The sequence below is a fragment of the Pan paniscus genome, chromosome 5 (genome assembly GCF_029289425.2).
Source record: "Pan paniscus chromosome 5, NHGRI_mPanPan1-v2.0_pri, whole genome shotgun sequence".
Lineage (NCBI taxonomy): Eukaryota > Metazoa > Chordata > Mammalia > Primates > Hominidae > Pan > Pan paniscus.
Genome location: NC_073254.2, coordinates 145,039,488 through 145,056,389, shown reverse-complemented (window position 1 = coordinate 145,056,389; position 16,902 = coordinate 145,039,488). Strand labels below are relative to the sequence as shown.

Sequence of the window (16,902 nt, the reverse complement as noted above, 5' to 3'; positions counted from 1 at the left end):
TTAAAACATATACCTATAGTAGGGTACAAATATATGTGTGTGTGTGTGTGTGTGTGTGTATACACATACTTTCCTAACAAAATTTTAAATACATTTAGTTATCATGATTGAAAGCATTTATATGAAAATATGTGATAATTGTTTACCTGGAGGCATTATGTGAGAAATTCTTCATTTCTTTTACTCAAATTCCTACCATCTTCCTATTTTATATTTATAAATGGTAAAAGATATATTTATGAAAAGAAAGCCTTACAGTATAAAACAAATATTAATTCACTCAGTAATATCTCCTCATGGGTTTCTGTTGTAATAATAGAAATGTTCCATGGGGCAAAACATAATTTTAGGGTCCAACAAAAAAGGTAAAGTTTTAAAGTCATGCTTAAAAGAGAAAGAAAAATGAAACCATTTATACTCCAAACACATCATAAAATATGACTTAAACAGACAGAAACTTCACAGAACCCAAATCCCACCAGAAAGTAGGCTCTCTGCTACAATGTAATAATGTCCACTGATTCCATGGTTCTTTTCCTTTCAGCTATTTAAAAGGTAATCCCTTTTAAAGCCCTGACCTTTTAGCTATTACTTCAAAGGGGAACCAGCATTTATGCTTTCTCTTAACAGTTTATCTACATTTGTTACAACTGTGGAAAGTTGTTAGAACATTCAGTAAATTCCCCATGGTCGGCTTCTTTTTCTTCCTTTACATTATAGTCCATTTAAGGTTGGGTTAAGAGATTACAGTAACAAATGTATGTATTTTGTGTTACATCAGTTTATTCGGAATTTCCCCAACGTATAATGCTGCAGTGGTGCTCATTCCAAATCCAGTTGTAGAACCAGGCTAACTTGGAATTGTTTTTACAGCTTTCCAAAGGATATAAAATGCACTTATGAATAACTGTTAAGTAGAATAACTTAACAGCACTCTAAGTTCCTACTGGTCTTTGTTTTGTTTGAAACTGAGCAGTAGCTTTGAATAAACTAAAAAGGCAAGAGAAAGGGGGGAAAGGCCTCATTTTCTAGTTGTTCTTTAATGGAATGAAAAATAAGTATACTGAGCAACCGATGCAGTGATCTGAAATAGCTCTAAAACAAAATGGGTGACTGTGGATGAATTTGCCTTCTACAAGGAAAACAAAGAAAACTTTAGGCCAAATATCTTTAGACATCACTTCTATTAGAAAGCCAGGTCATCTAAACTATTTCAAAAATTTCTTCCAATTGCTAAAAATGCAACACGTTATTTCATACAATACTTTTCCTTACTATATTTATAAACCAGTATGTGAATTTGGTATAGTAAATCTGTACATTTATTATTATTAGGCTCATTTATAGGCTTAGAATATACTTTTAGTTCCAATTGTATTCATAATTTTTAAATTTTAAACATTTTCTGGCAATTCAAGTTTCATTTATCTGGTGCTAAGTCTCCAAGAAGTAATTGCAGAATTGTGCTTAAAAGATAATTAGGCCAATTTAGAGATTATTTCCAAAAATAAATTTGGCAAAGGGTAGGAACCACATAAGGCAAAGGGTACACACACATGATTTTCTACAGTAAGATTTTTTAAAACTTTCAAACTTCAACAGATCCCTATACTATAGACATCAAATCCAAAGTTTTCTGGTTGAATTTACTGGCTGACCTCCCGTAGGAGAGTCTTCCCTGGCTGTTTGCTTGGCTAACTTTCAACACATCTAGGTCTGAGCTCAAATTGCCTGCTAGGTCTTGATTACTTGCATGATTATCAAAAGAAAGATGAAAAGTGGGATTCATAAAATCCTTAAGTCCTGATTTTAGCTATGAGCTTTTACTTTACCAGATTTGCAAAAAAGCAAAACAATCAGTTCAATTTAATGTAATTTTTAAGTGATCAGCAATGTCAGCAAGGAAAGAAAAGCAAAAGATTGCAAGGATTCAAAGCCTATATAATTGAGAAGTAATTATAGTACACGTGGCAGACTAGAACTTTTACTTTTATATCACTTTTATGCTATATTTTTCCTATAAAGTACATCCTCATTTTTAAATGTACTATAAGGAGCTCAATGTCTTAAGTCAATATTTATATGTGGCCTCCTTAAATTTTGAAGAGTAATGCAAAAATAAGAATATACATTGTTTATCTATAAAAATTTTCAGTTTAATTATATAATTACTTTTCCAAAATAAAAGAGCAATACTCTTTTTCCACATACCTGCATTAAGACAGTTATAATTCCCTTCAATAATGTAAATATTGTTCAGTCATATCCAGATGTACATGTTTTTTCTTTTCCTTCTAAAAGTTATCTCACCTTGCACTTTGGACACTTCTGGGCATTCCTCTGCCCATGCTCAATTTCGCTGGCCCAGTGACGCAACAATTTGTCTCCTTTTTTGTACTCCTTGCAGTTAACACCTTCATGCCAAGGAGAGTGGCACTTAAAACACCAGACGAATTGGCAGGTAGGGCACTGGATCTGTGTAAGAAAAAAATCATATTAATTACTAGTGGATATACTGAAAGTGTCTAAAAGGATAAGAAGGTGATGCTTGGGGAAATTAGCTAAAAGTTTATAATTTAAAATACCTCCCCTTCTATAAGACTCAAACTACAGGAAGATATGAATACTCTGTTACTACAGGAAAGAATTGCTTTGGCAAGGAAGACTTGGCTATTTGTAGGCTGTACTGGAGTTAAACATTTGGTTCTGGAAACCAATTTAGCTTTAAGAAAATCTCCCAGATTTAAGTGCAGTCTCCCAGATTGAACCTGAAGGCTCACAAGGCCCCAAATCCACACACTCAGGCTGCCCTTTAATTCACCTTTCCTTTGAACGAATTACCCAGCCATTTCCATTGTTTTCTTAAGAATGGCTTATTTCATTTTATTTTTAAAAAGCCCCACAGATGCTTCATCAAATAAAAAACACAGTAGCAGTCTGGGTGTGGTGGCTTATGCCTGTAATCCTGGCACTTTGGGAGGCTGAGGCGGCTAGATCACTTGAGGTCAGGAGTTAAAGACCAGCCTGGCCAACATGGTGAAACCCCATCTCTACTAAAAATACAAAACTTAGGTGGGCATGTTGGTGCATGCTTGTAATCCCAGCTACTCAGGAGGATGACACGAGACATGACAATCACTTGAACCCAGGAGGCGGAGGTTGCAGTTGAGCCGAGATTGTGCCACTGCACTCCAGCATGGGCGACAGAGAGAGACCATCTCAAAACAACAACAACAACAATAAAAACACAGTAACAAACAAACTGCTAGAACAGCATTTGCTATGAAGCAGCATCTAAAATAATGGATACTCCTGGTTTGCTACCAACGTAAGGCAGGCTAATTATAAAAACAATGCAAAGCATTCTATTATTAGAAATATATCAATATAGTGGCCCTGTGGCCTGTACTTAGAAAACCGTCAGAAACGGGCCTTCATATTTCACTATGTGGAGGGGTATATGACAGTGCACGTGTAAGTTTAATATGAATATCTGTCTTCCACTTGACATGGAGGATATTTTATCTGACTTCCTTTATTTTGAATGATAGTGGAATATTCCACTCATACACATTATTTCCACTCCTAACTCTCTAAAAGCATATGGGTATCACCTGACTTACAGAGCCCTATGTGATTACAATGGATTAATAAAATGTCTCATTATGAATGATATTTATAACTGACCACTCTCTTTGCTCCTCTATGTCACGTCACTGCAGCATGTGTGAATTTACTGACTACATTTTAAAGGTTAGTTAGAATTTCCTTTTTGGAAAACAACTTTTTTGACAATGGAGGTTCTACTATATAGATTAATTAGCTGAGTGGCAATTACAATCACAGCTCTTCTGTTAATAACTCAAAGCACTGTAATTTTCACTTATGTCAAGAATGGATAATGCTCCTCTTGTGCAAATATGAAGTAAAAGTACTTTTGTTATTAACTTTATATAAAAATGGTATTCTGTCATAAGGCTTAAAAGATTTTCACGTTTATTTATTTATTAAAATTCTGTTCAATGATAATGTCTATGCTGAATATATTACATGCATTATTTATTTTCATCCTCAAAATAATGCTGGAAGGTAGATATGAACATCATCAGTTTACAGATGATGGAAATGAGACTCAGATAGATTAAATAACTTGCTGAAGGTAACACAGCACATACGTGTTAAGAAGGAATTTAAACGTAAGTTTGTCTGGCTCCAAGTTTAGCATACTTTTCGCTATAGTCTTATACTAAACGGCATTTGTTCTTTGACAATTGACAACTTAAAATGTAGTAGTCAAAGATGGTCATATCATTAAACTATTCAATAAGTCAGAATTCCACATGATTACCAAGATAAGGTGAACTTTGAAAATTCTTTTCAAGATCTACTTATATAAATTGAGAAACTACTTGGTTTAAGTAAAAAAATGAAAAAAGAAAAAAGGATGTTACTCTTTAGTTACTTAAAATAACTGTTTTCCTTTTTGATCATTACAATTAAAATAAATCATTTTTAAAAGAAAACAAGTTGAAGTAGATGAGATTCAGCTAAGAAAACAATATAAAATGTTTACTTCCATTTGCCATTGAGCAATGAAGACTAGATGTAAATATCACATGGAGCCTTCCTTTCCAATATAATGAATGAAATGAGGAAAGAAGGAAAAAAATTGCTTTTCCTTACGCATCTAACATTAAGTCAGAACACCTGAAAAGTTAATTCGGTTATATTCTATTGGACATTATTCATAATTCTGAATCACTAGATTCTAGCATCATTAAATGAACTTTTTGAAAAGATCTCTCTAGTTTTTAATCAGTCTTAGATTATATTTATGAAATATTAGAATGAATGTAAAGATGCTTCGAAACTGGGATTCACTCTATAAATGTCAGACATTTAATGACTCAAAGATCTTTGTGATTAAGTGCTGAACTATCACATTTGTGAATCTCTAATGAAGACAATTATAGCAATGCATGATTCTCCTAAGGCATCAGAATAATAAAGAATCTGACGCTTTGTGTCCAAACCAGGGACTCTGGCTCATAATAAACAACCAAGTCCTACTGCAGATGCTATTGCAAGTCCTCACCAACAGCACAGACTTAGTGGGAAACTGTGACCAGAGTTATGGGGCAGACTCTCAAGTGAATACGAATAAGTTAAATTCATACTGGATTGCTTACTATCTCTCACTGAAAACATCAGAATCACTCTTTATTTGCTTTGGATTAAAACCATAAAAGGACTAATAGCCACCTCCAACAACTTTGGTATTAAAAGACTACATCTGAAATTGTCCTAGATTTTTTGTTCTGAAGATGCCTCACTCATTTTGAACTTAATCATATTCAAAATTGGCCTTACACAAACACATACAGACATCAACACTGCATCTTCCTCCACTCTTTTATTTACAGTTATTCTTCCACATGAAATGCTATCTCACAACCACAGACCCACCACATGGAGTGCCTGCCTTCTTAGTAATTACAGTCACACAGAAATCATCATGCCCTGTCCTTGTGGCTCAAAGTGTGGTTGCAGGGCCAGAAACATCAGCATCACCTGAGAACTTGTTGGAAACACAGAATTCATGAATCCTTAGACCTCAGAGCCAAAAGTGCACATTTTCACAAGGTCTGAAGGTGATTTGTATGCATCCTAAAGTTTGAGAGGCACTGCTCTATACCATGTGACTGCATCGCCCAGGCCACAATTTATTGGACCAGGAATGAGTCCCTAAGCCAAAAACATGTATCCACTAGTTGGCAAGCTGCCTAAGCGGTGGCATGAGCTTTGTGTAGCAGGGGTGCTCATTGTTGAATGGAAATTAGCCAAGATAGATTTTTCTCTCTTGAGGAGTGTCATGGAGATACAAAGGATGCCTTCATGGAGGCAAAGACAGAGAAGAGCTAAATGACTACAATGCAGACCACTGGAGAAGGACACAGACATTGACTTCTGGTGAGATGACAGAAGGGCTCTCACACTACCAGAGCTTGTGTCTGATTCTCTATGAGGCCTGCCTGGGCAGCTGCAGAGAGTATTTTCCTGCCCTTCCTGCTCCCCATGGAGCCTTAGACTAAACCTCACTAATTGAGGTAGCCCAAGAAACAGTACATTTCTGCTTCTGGTAACTGGAAGAGTCCAGTGGATTAAACCTATTAAAATCCTATCTTGATCAAATGCTCCTTTCTTCAAGATGTCTTCCCTATTTCTTGCAACCAGATTCAGTACCTTTCTTATGGAACTTCCATTAGGGATGTAGATGTCTAATCTCTCCAACAGCCCACAAGTTCACTCCTCAGTGAACTGTGTTTGTCAAAGGCTTTGTCTCATGTAAAATGAATGATTTTGCACACAGTTTAGGTATCACGTATCAGTTAACATTAAATGAATTCAAAGAAAAACCAACATATCTAATTTATGACTAGTGGCTGAGGTAGTATTACTAATTCCTATATTATCAGATGATGTTTACTAAATACATTGTCCTAATTAACTTTTACTAAGCACTATGATCAACACACAAACTCTTCTAAAAGAGGCAAGCAGGGCTTCAAGTGCTTCAAGAATAAAGTTATCAGAGTTAAGAATCTTAATTAGCTTTCTCCAGAACTCACAAAAGATAAAAAAACCTTACATTAGATTTTTGACTTTTGAATACCCTTAGTTTTACCAGAAATCTGTGCTATACTGAGATGAAAGTATGCCGACTCACCTGCCCTAAGAAAATGGCATTTTCTCCTGATAATTCATCAAGTCGAGTAAGGAAACAACCCACAAAATAAAAACAGTGTCTAAAACTAAAGAAAACCCCAGATCATTATTTTCCTGCCTAAATTCTAGATACCCCTATACACATCATTATTTTAAATAAATCACAAAATCATTACTTATCAAATTCAAAATATTAGACAACATTCATGTGTAAAGTAGCACCGCAAATATAAGAGCTGATTCAGTTTTCCAAAAAGGATTTGCTTTACTAGAACCTCAGGTTCAGATTCTCAATAATGAAGCACATGTATCAATTCATTTTCCCATCCAACAAATATTTATTGGGCACCTTCAAGTAGCAGGAACTGCCTATGTTGATTGTAGGCAGAAAAAAATGAAAATACTTGTCCTTAAGGAACTTACTGGGGTCTGACAGATATAAACCAAAAGAGCTATAAAGGCATATAGTAACTGCCAGAATAGAAGCTGGGACAAGTGAGTGCCATGGAAAGAGGCTTCAGTGAAGCTGGAACATAAGCGTTCAGAGAGAATGTGGCCTTCAACAATGAGTAGAATGTTACAGGGACAAGTAATGAGGTAACACTTTGAATAGAGGGTTCATCCTGAGCCACCACACAGAGGCCCAAGAGCACATGATATATTGGGGAAACAGCAAGTGTTCTAATGTAGCCTGAACAGAGATGTCACTTCAGTTAGCTCAACCCTGATCCTTGCTAAGTGTACAATAAATGGAGCCAGTAAGTTCCTATAATCCTGGCATGTCCCCCAAAATATACCATGGTCCAGAAACTCTGCATAGGAAACATGTAAAAATCATGGCTGTCAGATTCGGGTATGTCCTAAAGAAACTAACCAAAATGGTAAATAATTGGGAAATCCTGTAGTTATAAAAATGTTTTAAAAACTGAAGATGCTTTTCTTGAAGATGAGATGTGGAGAGGTACAGCATGTTATAGAGAGGAGAAAATGAGTCTTGATGAATGGCTTCAAATACTTTCAAGGAAGCACTGTTTGCTCCCTTATAACATCAAATCCTAAAGCCAGATGGTGGCAATGGAAAGAAATTCTCCATATGGGAAAACATATTTTGACTTCTTGTCTTTAATCTTACTCCCTGATATTTCACTGCCTACTTGGGGATCTCTTCCCTGCATGGAAATGCCAGTAACATACAGTCTTCATGAGGCACTGCACCCTTGAACACAGTCCAAATGTGGCCAAGTGATCCTTGCCTTAGTTTCTCACAGCACAGCTAAAACTAAGCTGGAAAGGGAAAGAGAAACTTTCCTAAAGGCTGAGGACCAACAGCAGACCAAAACAAAACAAAACAAATAAAACCACACACACACACACACACACACACACACACACACACACACACACAAAACGCATGACAAGGTAAGCTATATTGAGATATGGTGCTTATTTATATAAATAACCTTACTGAACTCCCTCAACATTGGTTTCCTTTTACATATGCAACACAATTATTTATTGCACAATGCATTCACCTCAATACTAGCTTTTATGTTCAAGCTGGACTCATACTTTTCTTGGACAGCATGTCTGAACTTGAGAATGGGGGTTGTTTGAAAAAGTACTCTCTCCCTAATTTGAAAATCACTATTTCATATCAGTCCATCTTGCTCCTACCACCTGGAAACACCTTCAGCATTTACAGACTCTTCCTGTAAATCCAGAGAGCAAAGCCCAGAGAAGCATTCGTCTGGGTCTATTTCTTGTCCGAGGACCCATTTCTTCACTGGTGAACACAAAGGGTACTGGAAAATTCTTCCCTGATTTGCATAGCCCAAAGTCCTGGCCAGAAAAATGTGGTATCATCCTGTTTTGAACAAGATGTCCTGTTTTGAACACAACAGAATCAGGATAACATCTCACAAGAGGTACCCACATAAAGTAGCAAGAGGTCCACTGTGTTACAGTGTACATAAGGAAATGGGAATATTCTCTGTGACCAATAAGTGAAGGCAGGAGGGAAGCATACCTCAGCCTAAAGGTAACAATGAATTATTTCAAATCTGAGGTTTTTGAAAATGGAAAGGAATGATTCTATTAACAAGTTCCTTAACAAAAGCAGTGTTCAGAGTCTGCATGGCCAACTGGTAGGCATATTGTAGAGGGGATCCGTGCACTGTGTAGACAGCCCCAGTAGATTCTCTTACAAATCTAAGTAGGTAAATATGGAAAGGTAGTAGCACAGAGGGTGGTAGATAAGAAATGTAAGGTCTTCACTTCACTTCTTTCAGAATATCTTCCAGACCATTTTATAAGGAACACCACACTTGGCCTACTTTAACACACGATCTCGGGGGCCATCAGAGAGAGACGATTCTTCACTTGTTCATTGTGCTAAAAACCCAATGACAATGGGATAAAGGGAAAACAGTTCTTAGTACCAGTGCAGGTCTATTTATCCTAGCTGCAAGATTTGATTATTACTATAGTTTGTTTTTTTAGGTGAAGTGTAGGCTAAAATATCAGATAAATTCCAACATTTGGCTGTTAGAAGTTCGAGCACAAGTTAAAAACCTCTAAAAATATTGTCTAATTTATGCATCAAAAAAGCAAACAAAGAACAGCCTTAGCAAAACACTCCATTAGTAACTGAAGAAAGAAATGTTAATATAATTTAGTAGGCTTGCATCATAGCTGAGTGTTATACATTTTTTCAAGGGTAATGTATGTAACACACACTTTGTTTACACTGGCGTCTATCAACAGGGCTAGACGACTTTAACTGTATCATAAGTCTATGCCAACAACAGCCATTTAAGAAACTAAACTTTTATTCTATGGGCTTCTGACATGAGTGATACATTAATCCCAAGAGAAATCAGTGTGTGTTGTAAGCTACCCTAACCTTGCAGGGAAGACGCACAACTAGATTCTCCATTTGTAAACACTGTCAACTTAAAGTGATGGTGTCAGGGAAAACCAGAACAAAGCAGCATACTCATTACACGTTCATGGGAAAGCTTTACACATTCTTATATATGGGAAACAGTTCTCAAGTTATCTTTACCAGAAGGAAGGTTAAGCACATTTTAAAGTACACTAGTTCGCAACAACCGATTGATTTGACTGTATTCTTAAAGCCCTTAGAAAATTCTTTTACCACATGAGAAAATATTTGTGTAGTGTTTATAAAATGTAATTTCTACTCAGAGGGTTTATAAGGAAGAAAAAAAGACAGCTAGAGAGATAAGGTAAGCACACAGACAGAGTTTCTCCAGGGAATTTTATTGGCTTTTTTCTTTCACCTGGGGTGAAAGATGCATCAAAAGTGCCATTGTATAAATTATCAAGATTCTGCTTAACATTTGTGGGAAGAAGAATGGGGATTATTAGTCTTGTCTGAAGAAAACCATCAAAAGAATTACCTCTAACGTGTTCTCTAACATGTTGATAAGCATGACCTTCAACTCTTTCTCCAAATCGATATGAAAAGGGGCATCATTTCTTAAGTCTGCACTTGGAATAAGAACGAAACCTAGAATTGCACCTACCTCAGTAAAACCTGTATGAGTAAAATAACTACTTTTAATCCTTTACACATCTCTCCTCTCTTCCATAAAGAACTGCTATCACCTCCTCTACCTCCCAAAGAATATTTTTTTCATTTTCGTAAGTTCAATGACAATCCCCTTCACTGCCCCCAATATTGATGACTTCCACCAAATCACTCCTGAGTCATATTTTCTGGACATCTCTTTGATGCCCTAAAGGGAAGACCTTTAGGGCATCAAAGTTAAGTCAAACTTAACACTATCAACATATTTCAAACTGAACTAACTTTCCATTTCCCAAACCTGCTCCTCCTCTTCCAGACATAGTCAATTTTACCCCTCCTTTCTGCCCATTGTCCACCACTCACCCCATGTTTTCTTTCAACTATATTCTTTTTTACTCCCCCATGCCCTTCTCAATACCCAGGGTTGCTCATTCTGCTCTCTTTGCCTAATAATAATAACAATCATAATACTTTCCAGTATGTGTCATATGTGGTGCTAAGTAATTTATATGTGTGATTTCATTTAATTCTTACTACATTCTTATGACATAGGTACTATTACTATCCCCAGTTAAAGATGTGGAAACGATACTCAAGGTGACAGAGCTAGTGTGTGACAGGCTGAGAGTTTAATTCCAGTGTGAAAGCAGTGCTCTGACCTGCCTTTTCAACCTTGGTAAATCCAACACCTCAAGGCTTAATGTGTTTACTCTTAAATGAATCCTTCAACAAATATATTTTGAGTGCACCCTCTATCAGACATAGGCTTGACACAGGTTATCAGCAGTGAATGAAGTAAACTTGGACCTGGACTCCCAGAGACCAGTTAGAAAGAGAAACTTAAAGCAAATAACCACACATATATATCACAGAATCCCAGGTGATAATTGCTATGGTGAAAAGCTTTGGGTGTGGGTGATGTGTCTATCTCCAGGCATAACATGAGGACATTAGTCAAAACTTCAACATTTTTTTATTTCTCCATCATTAACTTGTTCTCTATATTGATATGCGGTTGCTGTTGCACTGATAAATTACAGGAACTATTCAGGTTAGAAATTAGATTTCTAGTTGGAAATTGAAGTCAACCTTGTAGAAATGGAACGGTAAGCCTTCCTGGCATCATGACAAGAGTTTTAGGGAGAAGAAGACAGAAATACTATGGATGAAAAAGTGAGACTGGATTTGACAAAAGGCAAGGTTGTCTGAATGTAATCTCTCAATTCACGAATGCACTTGTTCTATTTGATATAGTATGAGTTTGACAATGTTCAGAACATAATATAAAGCTCTATTTACTCAGATTTTTGCCAGAAGGGAATTGTTGGGTGTTGGGCCTGGAAGGATAAATGGACAGGTAAGAGTTCTAGTTACTGCTTATTGTTATATTCTTTTTACCCTTTATCCACCTGCTGAGTACAAACAATTTAACAAGTGGTCTTCACAAAAATTAAAACCCCCATATATGATATTTTAGGTCTCAAACTTCATGTGAGAAGCACTTACTCAGCTATAAAATAGCTATAATATTTTCCAACAGTTGAATTGGCAGCAAAAGCCATAATAAATGTTCAAAGAATGACATCTTGGATAAAGATACTGTGAATCAATGACTCAGAATAACATTAAAATAAACATTACAAGGGTTTTATCAACAGATACAAACCTACTTAAGCCTGTAAACATTATTATAAAGAGACGTTAAATTGCACAGAAACGTCAGACATTAGAAGCAACCATTTTTTTTCTATTTCTATTGCCTCATGATGCAATGTATTGTGTGTGACTACTTGAATTCACTCCTCTTAAAGTTACAATAAATGACACCAATTTGGAACTACCTTATTTTATTAGAGAAACTGAATTTTTAAAAATACTGCAAAATAAAAAATGTTCACCTGTTCATCACAAAGAACAAAGATCTTAGTCTCAGTACAGGGTGCCATACTGTGGCCATGAATCTCACGATTGGTTGGCTGGGGTATCCATGTCAGTGCTCTCCTTACCTATAATACCCAGACAGGTATGGGCATGTAAACCAGGTAGTTAATGTTAACATAAACCGCAGAGTTTAATGATGAAAAATGTTATATAAACTTTACACTAAAGTAAGTAAAAATTATTGCTTCAGGAATTATTTGAATCATTGCTAGAACTTTGTACAGCATAGATCAAGAAGATTATTAACTTCTTCTGTTATCGATCTTCTCTTCTACACTAGTAAAGAAGAGTAACAAAAATAATCATCCTCAAATTCTGTGGTAGTTTTACTCTTTTGAAATTTGCTTAAGTTTCATTTTATACTGTAATGAAATTTCCAGCCCACACCCACCGCTGAGGATCTTAACTGCTTCATAATCAACATGTATTGTGTTGTTGAATTCCTCCTCACACCAAAGAAAATTTTCTTTTCCTCTACTAATCAAAAGGAATCAATTGAGTTTAATAAATTTAAGATGGTGATCCATTTGCCCCTGCTTCTCTTCTTACCTACAACAAATCAATAGACATTGGAGAAGCCTGACGTCTGGGAAATGTTATCAGAATACCATGGGCTCGCTCAAAATTATACAAATATAGAATCTTCTATTTGTCAATTTTTACATATTTCACTCTCAATACATGTGTATTGTGATACATTATGCTCATCACAACATGATTTTGGTGATTTCAGATGAAATGAGACGTAAAACATTTCACTATTGCCATAATTGTGACTTAAATTATAACTCCTTTACCCATTTCATAAAAACAACACCTTTAAAAGTTACTCAGTTAGTCCCACTCTAATTCAATTTTGTACATGTTTTAATTACTGCAATTTTAAAAATTAGTATAGTCTCAGTTTCTATATATCTAAGTCCAAACATATATTAGAAAAAAATTGAATATCCTAATTTATGGAATTACGAGTCCTTCTAAAACTAGTAATTTCCTGATCTTATACAATAACATACAATTGCAATGAAAATAACTTAAAAATAATCTAAGGATATATAGCATGAAGTAAAAGTATCCTATTAATGTTCAGTTAGCCTTCAACACCACTGTAGGGCAGTACTTTAGTTATACAATTTTGTAACCTCAAAAATAATGCTTTTTATAGAAGAGAAAAATAGGATTTTTTTCTAACAGTTATGCCTGATAGAGAATGGCCTGCATAAAAACAGTAAATAAATTAACTATGAGAGCCAAGCAGTTTCAAAGAACAACGACTCACGAAGAAGCTTTGACTAACCTACAAATACTGTAGCTTATAACTGCAACAGCAGAGGAAACTACCTGCTAAACCATGGTCCCCTCAAAGCTACAAAATGAATAATGTAACTGCTGCTCTCAAGAAAGGGAACATGACCAGAAACTTACCTTAAATGGAGATGACTTCAAACAGCCTTTGAAACCACTTCATCCTGCCATTTTGCTGTAATGACAAGGATGAAAACTACTGCCACAGCCTCACTGGTTTTCTGCTTCATTTACTGCAAAGATTCTCTACTGTGGATTAGTCACCCGGTGAGGCTCAAAAATTTGGAAGACAATTGTTCTGGGGTGGGCCTGGGGCACTGGTGTGTCATGAAAGTTCTCGGGTGATTCTAACATACAATCAGGGCTGTGAATCAATGCTCTGCTGTCACAGTTGTTGCCTTGGTTTCAAACCAGGCTTCTGTCTGGTCCTCTTGTGATAGCTTCTATGAATGCTGCCAGATGACATTTCTCTAATGCTTACAGAGTTAAATCCAAACTTCTGCGCAAACTGCACAAGACTCAACATGATCTGCTCTTATCTGCCCGATCAGCTGCCTCTCCCGACTCTCCACCAGCTCTAGAGGCACTTGATTACAACAAGCCTGGCCTTAGCCTCAGGGGCCGTGCACTTACTCATCCCTTGCTCTGAAATGCTCACCATGTTTATCTGTCTGGAGAACTGCACCTCCTCTGTGAAGCCATTCCTGACATCCTAGAGCCTAACCCTCTTTCAAGTGTCCTCAAAGCACCCTATATGTACACAGTTTTGTGTTTTTTTCTAATCATATTGGACTGTCATTTTTAGAACACATGTCTCTCCCATCTTCGACTTTTTTTGAAGCAGGGACTGTATCACATTTGCTCTATAGCCCCCAAACTTAGCACACTGCCTAGCATATACAGCATTCTGTATTTGCTAAATAAATGAATGAATACCATTTATACTATTTTTACCTATTATAGACAGAACAAGAGGAGACTTACATTGGGACCACTGAAAAAAAAATCAAGTCCATAATAATAAAGAAAAAGCCTTAGTGTTTATTTAGTATTTGGTAGTAGTAACTATTATTACTCTAAAGATCAGCCTTCCTATAAGGTTACTAGATTAATTTTCAACATGGTTAAAGTCAAAGACAAAACTGTAATTAATTCCTTAAGAGCGCTCTCTTATCATCAGCCTCCCCAAACCATATGCTTTCAGAATGATGGCCAATATATGCTCACCTTCAGCTCCATAAAGGAAAGATGCCCCCTTAATGCCCACGACAAGTGGATCTAATCTGGCTGCTTCTGCCATGTGACATCTAACCCACAGCTCTGGTGAAAATGCTTACTTTGTATTTGCTTTCTGATCTGGAAGGGGTGGGAATATGTCCTTTTTTCTTGAAGGTTGTAAAGTGCTTGCACTGAGGACATGGCTTGGTGCTGGAATCAATACGGCCAAGTTCCAAGAAGTACTTATACTTGATGGAGTCTTCATGCGTTAAGTTATAGACAACAGTTGTTTCTTCCAAGAATTCAAAACACTCTGTGATGGGGCATTTGATTTCTACTTGGCCAAGTTGTACCTGCATGATGGAAGAGCAGATGGAAGGAAAAAAACGTCACTGGTTATTTTCTTTCATTTTTTTTTGTATACAGTATTACTTATTTCATGACTGCAATAAAGGATTGTGTGTAATTTTTAAGATAACATAATGAATGTTAATCACCTTGATACCTGCTTTAGGCAATACCAAAATAATCACTACGTAATGTTTCTGAAATGACTTATAGGGCATTTAAGTCTTCTCTGATCATTCTTTTTTGTGAAAAGAAATGGACCTAAGCCACAGGCTCACCAAAGAAGCAAATTATCATCTCATGTTTCTGGAAACTGCAGGGTTAGACAGCATTCAGATGATGCACCAACTGCAAGAACTGCGGGGTCAGGCAGCATTTAGACAACATGCCAAATAAAAGGTGTTTCACATTTTTCAACATCACTGCAGAATACTTCAGCACTAAACTCTGGGCACATTTTACTATTTTAAAAGGACAAAAGATTTTGTAATGTATAATGCCTAATAGTTTAAAAATTGTTACAAAAAATAACTGTTTCCTCTGACCCTTCTGTGTTAAGAACATAAAGTAAGTAGTTCCTATATAATGAGAATCATAGGAACAAGTAAGAAAATGAAACCAGTTACAACGATGTAAAACATCCTTATGAAATCTGGCTACTACTGTGGTAATTTACAAAATTAATGTATTCAAAGGACTATGAAGCTAGATTAGGAGAGAAGGGAGGATACATCAAAACGCAACATTTAGCATGTGTTATGGAGTACTAGATATGTTTAGCATTAAAAATTACAATAAAAGATTAAAGCACAAAGTGTGGACACAACTAATTTTTAAATGATTAAAATAAACTACTTTGAAATAATGAGTAGCTAGAGTATTTTTCGTAAGTAGTGAACAATAACTCTTTATATTCATGGCATTACAATCTCTTTTGTCCATCCTAATGTAGTACAGGGAGGCACTAAAAACTCCAAATGACAAACAACACCAAACCCTTTCTTTTTTATTTGGGTGAATCTCACATTCTCAGAAAGCAAAACATACCCACTTGGAGTAGAAAAGCATGCTATGAAGACTCAGGTAGGAATGGGAGAAAGCCACGCAGTTTGGGGAAAGAAAAACATCACTACAAAAAGCAATTTAAAAAAAAAACTAAATTCATAGTAACTTTTAACATTGCTATTTATCTGGCACAAACTTGAGGTAAGGTAGTTAAGAAGTTGCAGGCTGAAGGATGCATGGGGTGACATATTGAATACCAGAAAAGGACATGAGCTAAGCTGAAAGCAAAATGAAAGAGGGTGGCTTTGGATAATTCTCATTATTAGTATTGACCTGTTAAAAGTATAAATTGTTGCATAATTTTATGCTACTACTGTACAAAACATGGCCCAGAGAGGATTTAAAAATATGTGCCCAAACACTTTTTTCTAGTTTTTTGGATGAGTCTGCTCACAGTCCCAATCAGATTTTATTATTCATGTTACAGTGTTACGATGCTATTATAATTCAAATTACGTTTTAGAATCAATTATTTTGTTCTGCCTCAAGACAAAACTTCTCAGGAGATTTTTGTGTAGATAAAAACCCCTGTGTAACCAACTAAGAACCTGGCTTAATGAAGTTTATAACTTAAACATTAAAAAATGATTAAATGTTTCCTCTTTTAATATTCTGTAGGCATTTATGGAGCACGATTCTGAGGCAGGTACGGGCTAGGTACTGAAGCTTTGCAGGTACATGTCAGTAAAGAGGCAATCAGGATGCAAAATGGTGAGTACAGGGTTTCAGGAGAAGTATAGTAATCT

General features: G+C 36.0%; 1 protein-coding gene across 2 annotated transcripts in view; it reads right to left on the bottom strand.

Moving 5' to 3' along the window:
* The window catches only part of RNF217 (ring finger protein 217), a 129,233-nt gene that overhangs the window by 25,438 nt on the left and 86,893 nt on the right, over positions 1-16,902 (bottom strand). Inside the window, exons 2-3 of one of the 2 annotated variants that reach the window (XM_034962792.3) lie at positions 14,863-15,096; positions 2,311-2,475 (exon numbers count right to left, since the gene is read on the bottom strand). In XM_034962792.3, coding sequence (XP_034818683.3) covers positions 2,311-2,475; positions 14,863-15,096 — 399 coding nt within the window. The remainder of the gene's footprint in view (positions 1-2,310; positions 2,476-14,862; positions 15,097-16,902) is intronic. The other variant, XM_034962794.3, reaches the window with a different exon arrangement.